This window comes from Barbus barbus (genome assembly GCF_936440315.1).
Source record: "Barbus barbus genome assembly, chromosome: 18".
Classification (NCBI taxonomy): Eukaryota; Metazoa; Chordata; class Actinopteri; order Cypriniformes; family Cyprinidae; genus Barbus; species Barbus barbus.
In genome coordinates this window covers 16,272,808-16,287,689 of record NC_136746.1, presented here as the reverse complement: position 1 = coordinate 16,287,689, position 14,882 = coordinate 16,272,808, and the positions used below count along the sequence as shown (strand labels likewise).

Genomic DNA, 14,882 nt, shown 5'->3' with positions numbered 1-14,882 from the left:
TTTGCTCTCTGTTGTAGGATGTGATGCCTATCTTGTGAGTCAGTGCCACGTATTTCTGCACAAGATATGAGTTTCAGTTCTATGCTGAACATCAGTGCAAATTTAGCTTTAATTAGTTGCGCAAAATCTGATAAACTAAAGGTCTAATCATTCAATTTGCGTTCATTTGTTATTTTCCTCTCTAAAGAGGATGAGAAGGCTGAAGCCATGTCAGGAAAAGAGCACCCCACACAACTTCAAAGCCATTTATTCAGTGCTTCCTTGTTGGTATGTTACCTGTAGAAAGCTTGTTTTTCCTCTGCTCTGTTTCTTTTCTTCTAAAGACAGTGGAAATGAAGGGAAAGGCACAGCGGGTCATCTCTGCTCAGCACTACAAAGACGTATCTGAAAAGTGTCACAGCTGCAGACATGATGAACCATCCTTGAAATGCTTCTTTCTTTTTGTCTCTCCCACTCTTTTTTCTCTCTCTCTCTCTCGCTCTCTCTCTTTTTTCCCTGGACCTCCCCCAGGAATGTGGATCTGCCAAGTATGCAGGCCAAAGGAGCAGGAGGGAAAACGGTTGCTACACAAGACAGCGGCCCAGATCAAAAGGCGATATGCAAAGCCAGGAAGGCCAAGAAAAAATCTAGCACATCCAACAGTGTACGATAACTAATTTCATCTCTTGTTCGTTATGCTTCAGGCTTAAGGTTACAGGTCTCACAATCAGTATGTTGCCTAAACTGTAAATGCTCTTTTTTGATGGCCTACTCTGATTTTTGTCCTTCACAACCTTGCCTTGAGAGTATATGTAGGTTTCATACCCTCTCTTCCAAAAGGTTTAAAATTAGCATGGCTGCTACAATGTACTTTTAGCCTGGGGCATTCTTTGCAAGTCTATTTTTAACATATGGCTGTGCAGTAAAGCTCAGTCGGAACGCTGTCAGTCAGACTGGGTGAGTCTGGGTCAGCAAGCTTTTAACTGTACAAGACCCGAGGGATTACATCTTTCCTAAAGGCTTGATGAGCACTGATAGACACGGTGGAATGTGTTGTTGAAACTGTGAAATCAGGGCTCAGGCTTAGTCACAGTCGAGATGTGCACACTGATTCTTGTTCATTTGTGGCTTGTGTTCTAAATGCAACCATCTGCTTTCACAGGTCTGACAGTGGTGGTCCGGGATCCGTTGAGCTGTCTGAAAAAGCACGGCATGGTAGGGGTTCCATAAGCACTTTCTGTACCCCACCCTCATCAAGCACCTTTATACCCACCACAGACGGCAGGAGTCTCACTGACCCCCTCACATCCACACCCACCCTAACTACGTTGCCCCCAATCAACAAGAAAACCAAAGGTCTCATTGATGGGCTTTCCAAATTTTTCACGCCATCGCCCTTGGGTCGCCGGTTGCGCAGTGAGGCATCGGGCTCCTCAAAACAGCACAGGCCGAGGAAACGGGGCTATCGGAAATGCCATGGCAGTGTGATGATGCCAGGTGTGAGGTTAAACGCCCCGTCTAGCGTTCTCCTTACCCCGTCCCCTTCACAAGGACACAGCCCCATCTCGCTGAACCCCGCCCAGTCGTCCTCGCCCTCCTCTGCCCACTCCCCCCACAGCTCCTCCTCCCAGTCTAGCGGCCCGTCCCTCAGTAGCCTCCCTGGCAACAACCAGCTGAAGGGACTCTTTGATGGACTGTCTCACATCTTTACCACTCAGGGACAGTCCCGCCAAAAGGGACTCCCCAGCTACGCACCGCCCAAGCGAGTGCGCCGCAGACAGGAAGTTTCCACCTCACCCAAAACGCTGCAGCTTCAAGGAAAGAAGTCTGTCAAGGGTTTTGGTAGTAAATTAGCATCCCTGTCCGGTTCAGCCTCAGGATGGGCACCCAAGCGCGGCCGGCCGTTTAAGTCGCCGCTCCATTTCAAACGAACACCCTTCTTGAGAAAGCACAAGCTGCTAGGCAGGTTTAGGTTTAAGGCCTCCCCGCAGAGGGAGAACACCACACCAGGGAAGGGCAGATTGGCAGACGGAAGAGTAAAACCAGACCCAAACCATGGTAAGCACAGGGGCCTGAACCTCCAAACGGCCAACTGGCTTTTTCATCTTCAACCGTTTTACTCATTTTCCTAATTTTTAGAAGCAAAGTAACATGGATTTTTTTGTTTTTCAACTAATACTGCATCTCTGCATTTTTGTTTTTAACCTTTTTCTTCAATCTTTTTTTATTATATTAATTCTGAAGCCACTAAAGCCTTAGATTTCTGCTCTCTGCTCACGTCCTCATGCTGCTCACACCTGCCTCTCAAACCCAAGTTATTAATGCTTTTTGCCTTTAGTAACAAGCACTTTAATGTAAAGTGTTTGCATTTCAAATGACCCTTGCTCCTGGTTTGGTTCCCTCTCAACCTCTGCACAAATGGAGTATTTGTTTAGAGGTCACTGTTGCCTAGAAACAAACTGTGATGTGTGGTTAGAGGTTTGAGGTTAGTGTGTTGGCCAGCAATGTTGATATGAGCCTTTCCTATCAGCCTTTCTTTCCATGACTGTACTGATTTGCATGCTAGCAGTTGTGATTTTGAATGCCATGTTATCGAGTCTAAGTTAGTTAGTGCTTGTTTATATTAGCTTTGGGTTTTGTGTCAGCACCTTTTCAGTTCTTTTGTGCTATATTGTGCAAATACCTTTTTTCTGACCTCTCACAGCCTTTAATGCCGAGAGATGCTCAAGAAGAGAACCACAGGAAGGAAGGATGACTTTACTCAATGACCACGTGGCTGAAGAGGATCTAAAATTGTTTAGACGCATCAAGGAGATCACAGCAAAGGTGTGGAGAGTAAACCACCCACTGTCAACAGAAGAGAATGTTTAAGAGCTAAATAAAAAGCTTGACAGTCGAAGAAATTAAGACCTAAATATTGCTGCTGTAATTTTACAGTTGTACTTATTTTTATTTTTTTTATATATATACATGTGTATATGTACATGTGTATGTATGTATGTATATTTAGTGGAAATTTGCAATAGTAGTATTTAATTTTGTTTACTATTTTTATTATTGTTATTCCCTTTCTAAAATTGTGCTGCCTTATTAACTGGTCTCCCAGTCTGGTCTTTTGACTGGTTTTGGGCATTTTCCTTACTGAGAGACCAGCATAAATCACCTTAGACCAGCAGACCATCTTAGCCTGGTTTAAGTGAGCTTTATTAGAGCATCTGGACACAACCCTTGGCAAACACCTTAGCATTGTGGCTGTAATGTAAAAATCTAATTATTTTAAGTGTTTTAAATCGGTTTCTAACTTGTGATTTATTACAAAAACAGAAAGCTGGTGGCGATCAAGGACAATCCCCTCCTTTGATTGAATTTGGGAAATATGAAATACAAACTTGGTATTCCTCACCATACCCTCCAGAATACTCAAGGTAAGTCTGAAATTAATTCAGAAACATTTTTTACAGCACTAAAAATGTTTGCCAGATACAGCCTTAAGCAAATGTAAACTAGTATGTGACTTTAGAGTTTCTCCATGCTCTTGTTACTTATGGCACATTCTTCGTTATAATTAATTGCCGCTCACCTCCTCAGATTACCGAAGCTTTATCTCTGCGAGTTCTGCTTAAAGTACATGAAAAGCCAAGACATTCTGCAGAGGCATTCAAAGAAATGTGGGTGGTTTCACCCGCCAGCTAATGAGATCTACAGGAAGGATAACCTCTCTGTGTTTGAGGTCAGTGCTTGCTCTTAAATCTTGCACAGAGGGGGCACATGCAGAACTTCATATGCATTTGCAATTAAAACAAGAGGGGGTTATGTCCAGAGATTAAAGGCTATGAAGTGCCAAGATTGTCGAAAGACACATCTCTGCATCATGGATGAGAACTGGACTTGCATGAATTATGTCAGATTAAGCCAGTTCTTCAATGATCTTGTTTGTCTAGTGAACAGGAAATGCATAAATTTTAGCAGGCCTCCAAAAGTGTTAAAGACCTTTCATTGCATTCTGTTTTATGAGTTGTGGACTTCACAGGTGCTCCACTAGCAAGAACTGCCCTTATATGGCCTACCTGACTCTAATTGTTTTCCATTTTGTCATCTTTCCTCAGGTTGATGGAAATATCAGCAAAATTTTCTGTCAAAACCTTTGTTTGCTTGCAAAACTTTTTCTGGATCACAAGACTTTGTATTACGATGTGGAGCCTTTTCTCTTCTACGTTCTAACACAGAATGATATGAGAGGTTGTCATCTTGTTGGATACTTCTCAAAGGTATTGCAACCCCTTAAATGTATCTAATCCTACGACAGCTGAGTAAGAGTAACAGCGGGGTTATCTAGTGGGTTGCTAAAGATAGTATTTCTTGTACGGTGCTCGTTTTTGGATCTGAGCCTTTTCTGCAATATGTTTGAAGGGGTTTTGTGTGGTTGTTTGGTTCAGTTCAGGACAACGGCAGGTGCAGTGAATTGCATGCATTGGCAGTGCGCTGACACACTATCTTTCTCTCTTTCTCTCCCACAGGAAAAGCTTTGCCAGCAGAAGTACAATGTCTCCTGCATAATGATCATGCCTCAGTACCAAAGGCAAGGATTTGGGAGGTTCCTCATTGATTTCAGTAAGTTATTTATTAACTAGTTTGGAAGGCTTATGAGAAGTGAGCATAAGATTGTTTGTATCATGAACAGATGCTTCTGTGCTTTGCATGAAAGCAAAAAGAGGATCTGTTTCAGACTAGACAGTCATGATGGAAAGACTGCCTGTTTCATTGTACTGAGTACTGGGTTTGCATGTCCTTTATATGCAGTTGAATGTAGTGTATGGTATAATTGGTTTGCTTGTGAATGTTTTGATTTCCTCGCTGTGTAGAATCAGAAGAGCATTTGCATACTTTGTGTTAATGCAAAAGACTAAAATACTTGGATCTAAAGCTGACTTTGCTTAGTGCAAGATCAGCTCAAACTTTAACCAATCAAAAAACAGACCAAAAATTTTCTTTGTTAATTAATAACTCTTATGAGTCAGATTAAAATTGAAATTACATAAATGACTTGTATACACGTGTGTGTGTGTGTGTGTGTGTACACGCACGCATGTACAGTTAGTGGTTATCTACACTGGACTTGTTTGTAATTGTCTTAAAATATTTTACTGTAATATTGCTTTTTTTAATGTAACACTGACATCACAAGAACTGAGACAAGTCCTTAGCCATTAGAATCAAAACCATAATCATTAAATTCCTCGTATACAACTGTTTAGCTCTGAGAAACTTGCTTTTGTTTATATGTAAAATATCATTCAATTCAAGCTAGTGAAATGTGCCTCAAGACCTTAAAAATCTGCACATAAACATTACTCCATGTCTTCATAATTTGTGATTTTGAGTTTTCATGTTTTGTCATAGTGACACTCAAACCCGATCTGACAACAATACTCATAAACAATCTTTCCTCATCTGCTCTCTTTCTTTTCCTGTCTTTCCAGGTTACTTACTTTCCAGGCTAGAGGGCCAGGCTGGCTCCCCAGAGAAGCCTCTATCTGATCTGGGTCGTCTGTCCTACTTGGCTTATTGGAAAAGTGTCATACTTGAGTACCTGCACAACCACCCAGATAAGAGTGTCAGCATCAGGGGAATGAGCCGAGCCACGGGCATGTGTCCACATGACATAGCTACCACACTTCAGCAGTTCAACATGATTGATTTCCAGGATGGCAGGTGGGTTTGACTGTGGTGGTATCTGTCAATCTGACAATTCACTCACGTGCTTTCAGTACACTGCATCATCTCTAAAGACATTTCTATATTCCAGAGGGGGTGGGGGGTGGACACATTATGGCTATATTTGCATGTGCATCAATACCACATTACAATTTTTGTTTTTAATATTTTCTAACATGTTTGTCTAGGTTTGTAATAATTCGAAGGCATCAGCTCATTGAAGAGCACATGGATAGACTGAGAATGAAGCCACGGCTTCATGAGGTTGATCCTGACTGCCTGAGTTGGACTCCAGTTTCAGTCTGCAGAAGCCCTCCGGGGGAGCTGAAGAGTGCTATAGCACAGGTAGGCTTAAAGGTCTATTCATGATTTGATCAGGGAGTGAACACACCTGATTTTAGTGAACACAGTTTTTATTGGTCTGTCCAAGTACAGAGAGCTCTAATACTTAAAACTAAACTATCAAGGATTTCTTTAAGTTTCCCATCAGGAATGAATTGAGCCATTGCAAATACATAAGTTAAATCTGTTTAAAGCCACTTTTTTGCTTTACACTACAGTCATTATGTTAAGCTTTTAATAATGATTTATAGTCCGAGCTTTCAGATTTGATTTGGCATAAAATCAGGCTTCTGTCATTCAAAATATAAGAAATCTGAGCTGCCATAGATCTTTTCTTTTACAAATTCATGTCTTGTAAGACTTTCTACTCACTATCAGTGATCACGTTGTTGTGGTAATCACAGACAACCACAGGTATACCTATATTGTTTCAAATGTCAAAAAAGCCCCCAGAAGTATGCATTGTACCTTAGGAATGTTGCTGAATTCATAGTGTGAACCCCTCTGCAACAACCTTTATATAAATAGACAAGAAACATCTAGGCGGTTTTCCAGACATATACAGAGGCTTGATCAGTATGTTCCACAGGGTGACTTGAAGTCCACTTTATAATTACATCTGTCTCGCATCAAATTACTATGTTCTGCATGCATTGTTATCGTTTGCCACAGATAATACAGTGGAAACAGCAGATTTTGTCAAATGTTCCGTTATTGTTTCCTTTTGGCCTCTGACACAGCTTGACTGTTTTTGCATAATGCTGAACTGGACCATAATTGGTAAGATGATCAAAAGCTGTTCTGGTGGCTGAGTCTAAAATCAGAGCTTATGTTTTTAATTCAGACCTATTCAATAGGCAGGTCATGGCGATCACGATGAGCGCAGGTCACTCATTCCATCCTTGGCTCTGCATTATTAGCTACAAGATGATGCTTGCATGAAAAGTGAGCTAAATTTATCCCATCGTTTGCGTTTCAGGAGTTCAGGGTGAGTTCACAGAGATAGCTGAAAGCACTTTCAACAGTAACCCAGCTTCCTGAGTGACCTAAATCAAAGCCCTGTATTATTAATGCCTCTGAATATCCCATGATATGTAATCTTCCACAGCCGCTTAAAAATAAATGTTGCAGAGATCAACGGCTAATCAAGAGACAATCTCTGCACTGCAGGGGTGCTGCAGAAGCAAAATGAATAACTGAGATGTTATTTGTCTGCTTGGCTTCAGCCTGTACAGAGCGGCTCAGACGAGCTCATGTTTGTGTTTTTGTGGCACAACAGGCAGGAGACCGTCGTGCGGGCTGTAGTACATCGACCAGGAATTTGGCAATGAGGGTGGGCTACACTAGCACAAGACCTAAACTAACCAAGTGCAAGAACTTCAGCAGAAGATACTCAGATCCACTGTTTTCCAACAGTGCTGGGAAAGAGTTCGAAGTGAGTGAAGAAAGCAGCAGCAATGATGATTATGGTGAAGACTGTGCAATCAAATCCCAGTCTGGACAAGGGCTCAAGCGAAAGGTAAACATCAGAATAAATGGTAGTGTGCAATTTTTTTTTTTTTAGTTCTGTATATCATTGTTCACATTGAATGTCCCTCATCATTTGGGAGGCGTATTTAGTTGGATGGAAAAAGATCCAAAACTATCCATTAGTCAGAAATTTCCATCAGTTCTTAAGTCCATAATTAAGTAATATTGCTTTTGTGATTTGTGTTCTGTATCACCAAGTAATGCTGCAGATTATTTGCATTGGGGTACTGCTATCCCAGAATGCCTGGGGGAGAGTATGTTGTGAGGAACTTGCGGTCAGCTTGATTCTGAACACTCTCATTTGGGGTTTTGGGCAGGCTAAGCTTTCCAAATGAATGGCCTGTGGTGTAGGCACTGTGGTCTAAATGATGGGCTTTTGCATTTAGATCATGAAGCAACCCATTCACAACGCAGCCACATTTCCCTATGTTTAGCATCACCCTTGACCGTATCGGTCTCCTCCAAACCTCTGCTTTTTGGATTAAATGGCACCAGGGACAGTTCGACAAAAAAGTGGCCAACTCTTGCCATGACAGTTGTTAAGTCTAACCGTCTTTGACATCTCCCTGTATTTATTCCATTCTCAAGCACAAGTTGTTCTCAAGCATACAATATGCACCTCTCTGTTAAGTGAATAGCCCGCTTAAATGTGTGGTGTTTTTTGTTTTTTTTCTCTTAGCGGGCTCCAACTCTGCGACGGAAGAGAGGGCGAAGGAGAACACGAATCAACAGCAGTGTCACGACTGAGACCATATCGGAGCGAACAGAGGTGCTAGATGAGCCATTCGAAAACTCTGATGTTGAAAGCCTTCTGCCACAGCCCAGCAGGAGGGGTGGCAGTGAGGATGAGGAAGAGGAGAAGAGCCAGAGATTAGCCATGCGTCGGCCTGGTAGACCAAGGAGATATGAAGATGACAATCACTTAAATCAGTCTAAAGAAGATGGGAATGTGGAAGGTAAAGCCATACATGTTAATATTTACAACATAATGTTTTGTTGCATGTTTGAAAGATAAATTAACATGGAACCTCTTTTTTTGGTGTTTCTGAAGCAGTGAAAAAGGACAATCCTCGACCTCTAAAACGGAAGAAAGGCTGGCCCAAAGGTGTCAAACGAGGCCCTCCCAAATGGAGACTAAAGGAGCGCAAAATGGGCTTTAAGCTCAACCTCTACACGCCTCCTGAGACGCCAATGGTCACAGTGGAGCAGGAGCAAGAAGAGGAGCAGGATGCCAGCCCTGCCTCCTTCTCAGGACCATGTGAGTCCATTAGAGAGCCCAGACCAGAGGATCCAGAGCTGGTCCCCTGCGATTCTGAGCCCCACAGTCCCGAGCCACCTGAGTCTCACAAAGTAAACGAGAATGAGCCAACAGACAAATCTGACTCAGTGGAAAATTCACCCTGCGTTGATGAGACCAGTGAGACAAAATCAGGTCCAATAGATGATGCTGAAGAGTCAACTCAAAATACAGAGGAAGTCAAAGACCTGAAGCCAGAGGGTGAAGCAGAAGGCAGGGTTGGTAAGGGCTCAGGTGAACGAGATGAAGAAGAGGATGAGGAAGAAGAGCCGGAACCATCTCATGTGGACGATCATGATGCGGATGATGAAGATGACAGCCACGAGCAGAGAATAGATGACCCAGTGCCAGTTCCAGAAAGAGACCTTACGGAAGACCCAGAGCCAGTTCCAACTCCTAGTAATACCAGTAAAGATCCTAAAGTGCAGCCAAGCCCTGTAGACCCACCGCCTCATTGCTCAGAGGAGCTTGCGTCTGAAAGCACTCTCGTGAGCTTGGCCATGCAACAGGGTGACCCTGTGGAGTCGGATCACCGTCCAGACTCCGAAACAGAGGAAGAGGATAACAGTCAGAGGCCTGAAGAAAAGCACATGGGCCCGTTGACCCCGGCAATAAAAGAGGACCATAACATTTGCCCTGAGCTTGACATGGAGACGGCCCAAGCAGTGCAGTCTCTGACTCAAGAGTCTGAGCAGGAGAGGCACTTTCAGGATTGCGCGGAGACTCAGGAGGCCTGCCACAGCCTACAGAGGTATGTTCACGTTGAGCAGAGCCCTCAGATGACTCCCGTGGACGACTGCCAGCAGTCCGATCACAGCAGTCCTCTGTCTTCTGTCCATTCTCACCCGAGCCAATCTGTACGATCAGTCAACAGTCCAGCGGTGTCCATTTTAGAAAGTGGCTACACGCAGATCAGCCCCGATCAGGGCACCGTCTCTGTGCACTCACTTCATAACATGGAGACTAGTCCAATAATGGATGTGCCCTCGGTGTCGGACCACTCTCAGCAGGTGGTGGACAGTGGCTTCAGTGACCTAGGTAGCATCGAGAGCACCACAGAGAATTACGAGAATCCCAGCAGTTACGACTCCACGCTGGGTAACAGCATTTGTGGCACGGGAGCAGGAGCGGGCGCCTCCTCCCAGAGCAGCTGTTCCTATGGCAACCTCTCCTCCGGTGGCAGCCACAGTCAGAGCAGCTGTGCTGTGTCCCAGCAGATGGCCGGTCCTGTGGTGAACAATACTGGCACTTGCAGCATGCTCCAGCAAACCAGCATGAGCTCCCCTCAGGGATGCAGTGTAAAGTCTCCGCAAGGCTGTGTGCCGGAGAGGCAGCCCAGCCATCCGCACGGACACAGCCACGGGCATAGCCACAGTCACCACCACAGCCATCACCAGCACCATCCGCACCATCAACATCACCAACACCCACAACACCAACACCAGTACCAGCAACCTCTTTCGCACTGCTCCATGCCGGCCAGCTTCCCTACTCCCATGCAGCTGCCCGACATCCCAGAGTCCAACAACCCCTCTGGCAACCTGGGCCTGTATGACCGAATGGGCCAGGGAGAGTATGGAGGTGGACACTACAGTCAGCACTCAGCTACGTTCAGCCTGCATAAGCTACAACAGCTCACCAATACCCTCATGGACCACTCCTTGCCCTTCAGCCATTCTGCCTCGCACTCCATCTCATCCTATGCAAATAACAACGGCTCGTTGTCCGCGCAGCTCGGCCCTCACAATCCCACGCTGGTGTCCCTGTCGCAATCTGGCGGAGGCCCTCAGTCGCAGGCTACGGTGACTCCACCACCCAACATGACTCCACCGCCCATGATGCTGCAGCGCAACATGGCTACACCTAACATGAACCTGGCCCAGTCTCAGAGACTACAGACACAAATGGCCCCCAAGAATCACCACCACCACACCGTGTCCATCCGCTCTAAATCGGCCCCTCTGCCGCCCCACCACCAGCAGCAGATGTACGGTAGGGGTCCTCAGACTGTGGCCATGCAGACTCCCAGGAGGACGCTGGCTATGCCGCCGCGGATGAACATGGGGGTGAACCTCATGCCCGCTCCGTCTTACAACGTCAACTCGATGAACGTGAACGTCAATATGGCGATGAACTCTTACAGAGTGACGCAGCCCATGATGAACGGGGGCTACCATGGCAATCCTGCCTATATGAATCAATCTCCACAGTACTCTATGCAGATGGGCATGATGGGTACTCAGCCTTACCCACAGCAGCCCATGCAGGCCCCTCCCCATGGCAATATGATGTACAGCCCAGCAGGTCATCATGGTTATGTGAACACTGGCATGTCCAAACAACCCTTAAATGGGCCTTACATGAGACGATAATCAACGACCTGAAAGTGAAGGGTCGTGACGTTGCAAAGTCAGCTAGTTGACTTGAGGTATTTAGTTTAGTTATTTTCATGGTTAATGTTCGCTTTTATGGATCTTTCTGAAAGAACCAGCACTTGGTAAGAATGCAAAAAAAGTTTTGTTTATTGGCTAAATTTTAGCTTTTCTCCCCTGTTTGGGAAGCCTTACAGCATAAGATTTAAAATGTAACATTGTGTAAGCATAAATCTCCCCCGAACTGCATTGCAGTTGAATGGAGGTTACATTTTCTTTAAGTTGGAACCTGCATTATGGAACCTTTAAATGTGCCTGCATTGTATGTTTTTTGGACAAAAGAGCCTTTTCAATGTACCTTTAGCAATCGCAAGGTTATATATGTAAGTCTGTACTCATGCCTTCATATTATTTAAATTATTGTAAATCTACTTTTATATTTTTTTAAATGTAAGGTTATACTTAGCATGCTATAACATCTTTGTTAGTGACAGTGCATCAAAGTAGTACTGTACAGTGTTGTGCTTAATAGCAAGCAATTTTATATTAAATGTATGGCCTTGGTTAGGTTTCCCTCATATGGAAGGAAAAATTAAACTCTATTTTTGTTGATTCTAATACTGTAAAGATTTGAAAACATTGTCACGTTCGGCTTGGAAGGTTCTATTGCTAATTGTGTATAATTTGTTACTTTATAACAAGTTTCTTTACCTGAGGCAGCTTTCTGTTTTTATACAATTTAAAGCAATTTCTGTCACAATAGCAAAGAACAGTCAATGTCAGTATTTGTACATGTAGAAATCTAAATCAAAGGGGAAGGGGAAACGAAACCATTTCAAATGGGGCAGAGTTGCAAAATTATTACGAGTGTCAATTTACTCCAAAGTTAGTCTTTTATGAAATGCCTTTAAACTTACATTTTCATTCCATCTGTAGATTTTTTTTTTTTTTTTTTTTTTTTTTTATCTTTATAAAACATCTGATTTATATTTTACTGAAATGTAGAGCATAGCCTTGTTGATAGACAAAACAGATGGCATGTAAAAAGGTAAATTGTATCGGTGTCTGTTTGTATAGCTTATTTTGTAGCCTTTGTACCTGTACAGAATGGCAGTTTGACGTAAGAGGGATATCCGGACTGTACTAATTAACAGAGCAACAGTCCTGTATTTATGAGTTACCTTTTTAGTCGGTCACTTAAATGCTGTACATTTTAGCAGAAAATAAATTATGAGCCACTGACAGACTTAAGTGTGTATGGACTCTGTTTTCATCTCATGCTTATCCAAACTCGTGCTTTCTTTCTTGAACCGATCTATTACAGCCAACAGATTTTCAAATGCATTGGAAACAATTTTGTGGAGTGCAGGGACTACTGAATGGACAAACGGATGCTTTTGACTGTAGAGGATGGATAAATTTAGCTGCAAAACACTAACATGTATCTAATGCAACAGCATAGCTGCCTTAGCAATAAAAATGAGCCAATATATACCTAGACTAGAAATGATATAGACCTACACATTAAATATAGTGTGCTAGAGCAAAAGGAAGTACCTTTTATTTTTTAGACCATATAATCCTGCCGTACAAACATTACAAATCACTAAATATGATAGTAGCTGGCTGTGTCAAAGAAATTTCATATTTCCTTATGCTTTATCTGTAAACCTTAAACGATGAACTAATCGACTTTAAGCCAAATCGTCTAAACTAAAGTACAGAGATCAAACCATTTTGAGGATAATCCAATTGAATTCCAGTTCACCTTCCATTTTCCATTGGGTTTACATGCATAAGAATGTATCTCAGTCACTGATATTAGTGCTGACTTCACAGGCCAGCGCTAATAATCCAACAAGAGAGCACTGTTCTCTCCTGGGAGAAGCTGCATCAGGAACACTTGCCTCCATCAGTTCTGCTTTTTTGGGCCTCTCATTTGAATTCTACTGGGCTCACTTGATTGAGTCCTTGAGTGCCTGTTACATCCCTCTTATCTAAAGAGATTTAACATGCCCTGTCTCTCTCTTTACTTACTTTCTGCTTTGCTGAGTGCATGGTCAATAAATTGAGCTCCAGGGTAGAGAAACTCCGAGAGGTTTAAAGTAGCCAAGTCGTTTGCCTCCACTCCATAGTAATCAATGTTCAAGCCTAGGTAGCATTAGTAACATTATTCGATTTCCCCTCTGCCGCGTTGAGAACGTTTCGTTCCTTGTTTCTGAAGTTGGTGGCAATCTAGAGTTGTCTTCCATCGAACCAAACACTTTAACTTCACTTTTATCCCTTTTACATGTTAATCTATTTGACATAGTTGTGTTGCTATTAGCTTTACTATCATTTTACTCATTTAGACATGGACCAGATGGATGGATATGTTTTTTTTCCTCCTGGTAATTCCTGCTGTTGAAATACTTAAGTACAGTCACTTTCTAAATTAATCTGCACTAGTGTGTGTGTTCTTTGAATGCATCTTCCTTTTAATTCCCATTGCTGAACATGTGAGTATTACTATGCCTTGGAGTGGAACTAAAAAAAAACATTGTTACATTTTTGTAATTGTATGTTAGCATGCTATGGTTTTAATGCAGCTAATAAGGGACCTGTAAAAGCTGTCAAAGCTGTTTTCTGATCTGCAGGCTCTATTAGTTCAGCCTGAAAGCAAACACTTGACTAATTATTTTCACAAGGCTTCTGGTGTCAGTGTCTTAAAACTTGCAAGTATGCATGATTACACTGATATGACAGTTGAAATGCTCTGTCAAAACAGATGTCAATTTTCAGTAGATGGTTGCAAATACGTTTTCTAAGCTAGTGTGCTGAAACTTTGCTTACTATAGTTAGGGCCTGTGGAAATATCAGAATAAGTCCTGTATTCCCTGCAGTCTGAACAATTGCTCCCTCTCTTCAAACACAAGATTGGCTTTCCAAAATACACCACTTAGCACATCAGTGATTGCATGTGTAAACATGAAAAAAGATTACATTTGTCTCACTAATGGTGTGGTGCTTGCCTCCAATATTAACTGCCTCGGGTGGTCCGTTTGTACCAAGTAGACACGGCATGTTTGCTTGGCCCAGAATAGCCTGCGTATTTGAAATGATATTTTTAGGCTATTGATCTATGTGTTGTGACCTTCGCAGCGCAGGAGCTGATGAGGGAAGTGGCACGTTTGCGACCTCCAGCTGTAGACACAAATGCAGCACCATGTATTCGGTCCGGATTCATGTAACGGTTTCCCTATTGTGTGACTAAAGTGATTAAATCAATGATCTGTCAGATTCTAGTAAGCAATCTGACTGGCATCCAAGCTGTGGATCACTTTCTGCACTCATTGGTAGTCACCGCAGTCAGGCTCTTCCACATCTCTTCCTCTTTACTTGTTTATAGCGTGAAATAAACATGAATGAACATCATGAAAATATGTAGTAATACCATTATCATAATGTCTCTGTCAATCAAGCTCTTTGTGAAGGGTCACATATATTAAAGATAGTTGTGAATACAAGAAGGGTAAGTGCAAATGTATGCTGTATAAATCTAATCAGGCTAATTGAGTATGCTATTCTAGTTTGTAAGCTAACTAAAACAGATATTAATGGTCATTAATGTTATTTCTAGGAGAATTTTAAAAAATTTAAGAAAAATG

General features: G+C 42.8%; 1 protein-coding gene across 3 annotated transcripts in view; it reads left to right on the top strand.

Moving 5' to 3' along the window:
- The window catches only part of LOC306884635 (histone acetyltransferase KAT6B-like), a 29,795-nt gene extending 17,311 nt beyond the window's left edge, over positions 1-12,484 (top strand). For 2 of the 3 annotated variants that reach the window (XM_079440689.1, XM_079440688.1), the window contains exons 6-17: positions 511-643; positions 1,142-2,037; positions 2,684-2,805; positions 3,304-3,404; positions 3,568-3,709; positions 4,086-4,247; positions 4,497-4,590; positions 5,460-5,691; positions 5,883-6,039; positions 7,316-7,555; positions 8,246-8,522; positions 8,618-12,484. In XM_079440689.1, coding sequence (XP_079296815.1) covers positions 511-643; positions 1,142-2,037; positions 2,684-2,805; positions 3,304-3,404; positions 3,568-3,709; positions 4,086-4,247; positions 4,497-4,590; positions 5,460-5,691; positions 5,883-6,039; positions 7,316-7,555; positions 8,246-8,522; positions 8,618-11,235 — 5,174 coding nt within the window. In that variant the 3' untranslated portion in view covers positions 11,236-12,484. The remainder of the gene's footprint in view (positions 1-510; positions 644-1,141; positions 2,038-2,683; positions 2,806-3,303; positions 3,405-3,567; positions 3,710-4,085; positions 4,248-4,496; positions 4,591-5,459; positions 5,692-5,882; positions 6,040-7,315; positions 7,556-8,245; positions 8,523-8,617) is intronic. The other variant, XM_079440690.1, reaches the window with a different exon arrangement.
- The last annotated feature ends 2,398 nt before the right edge of the window (positions 12,485-14,882 follow it).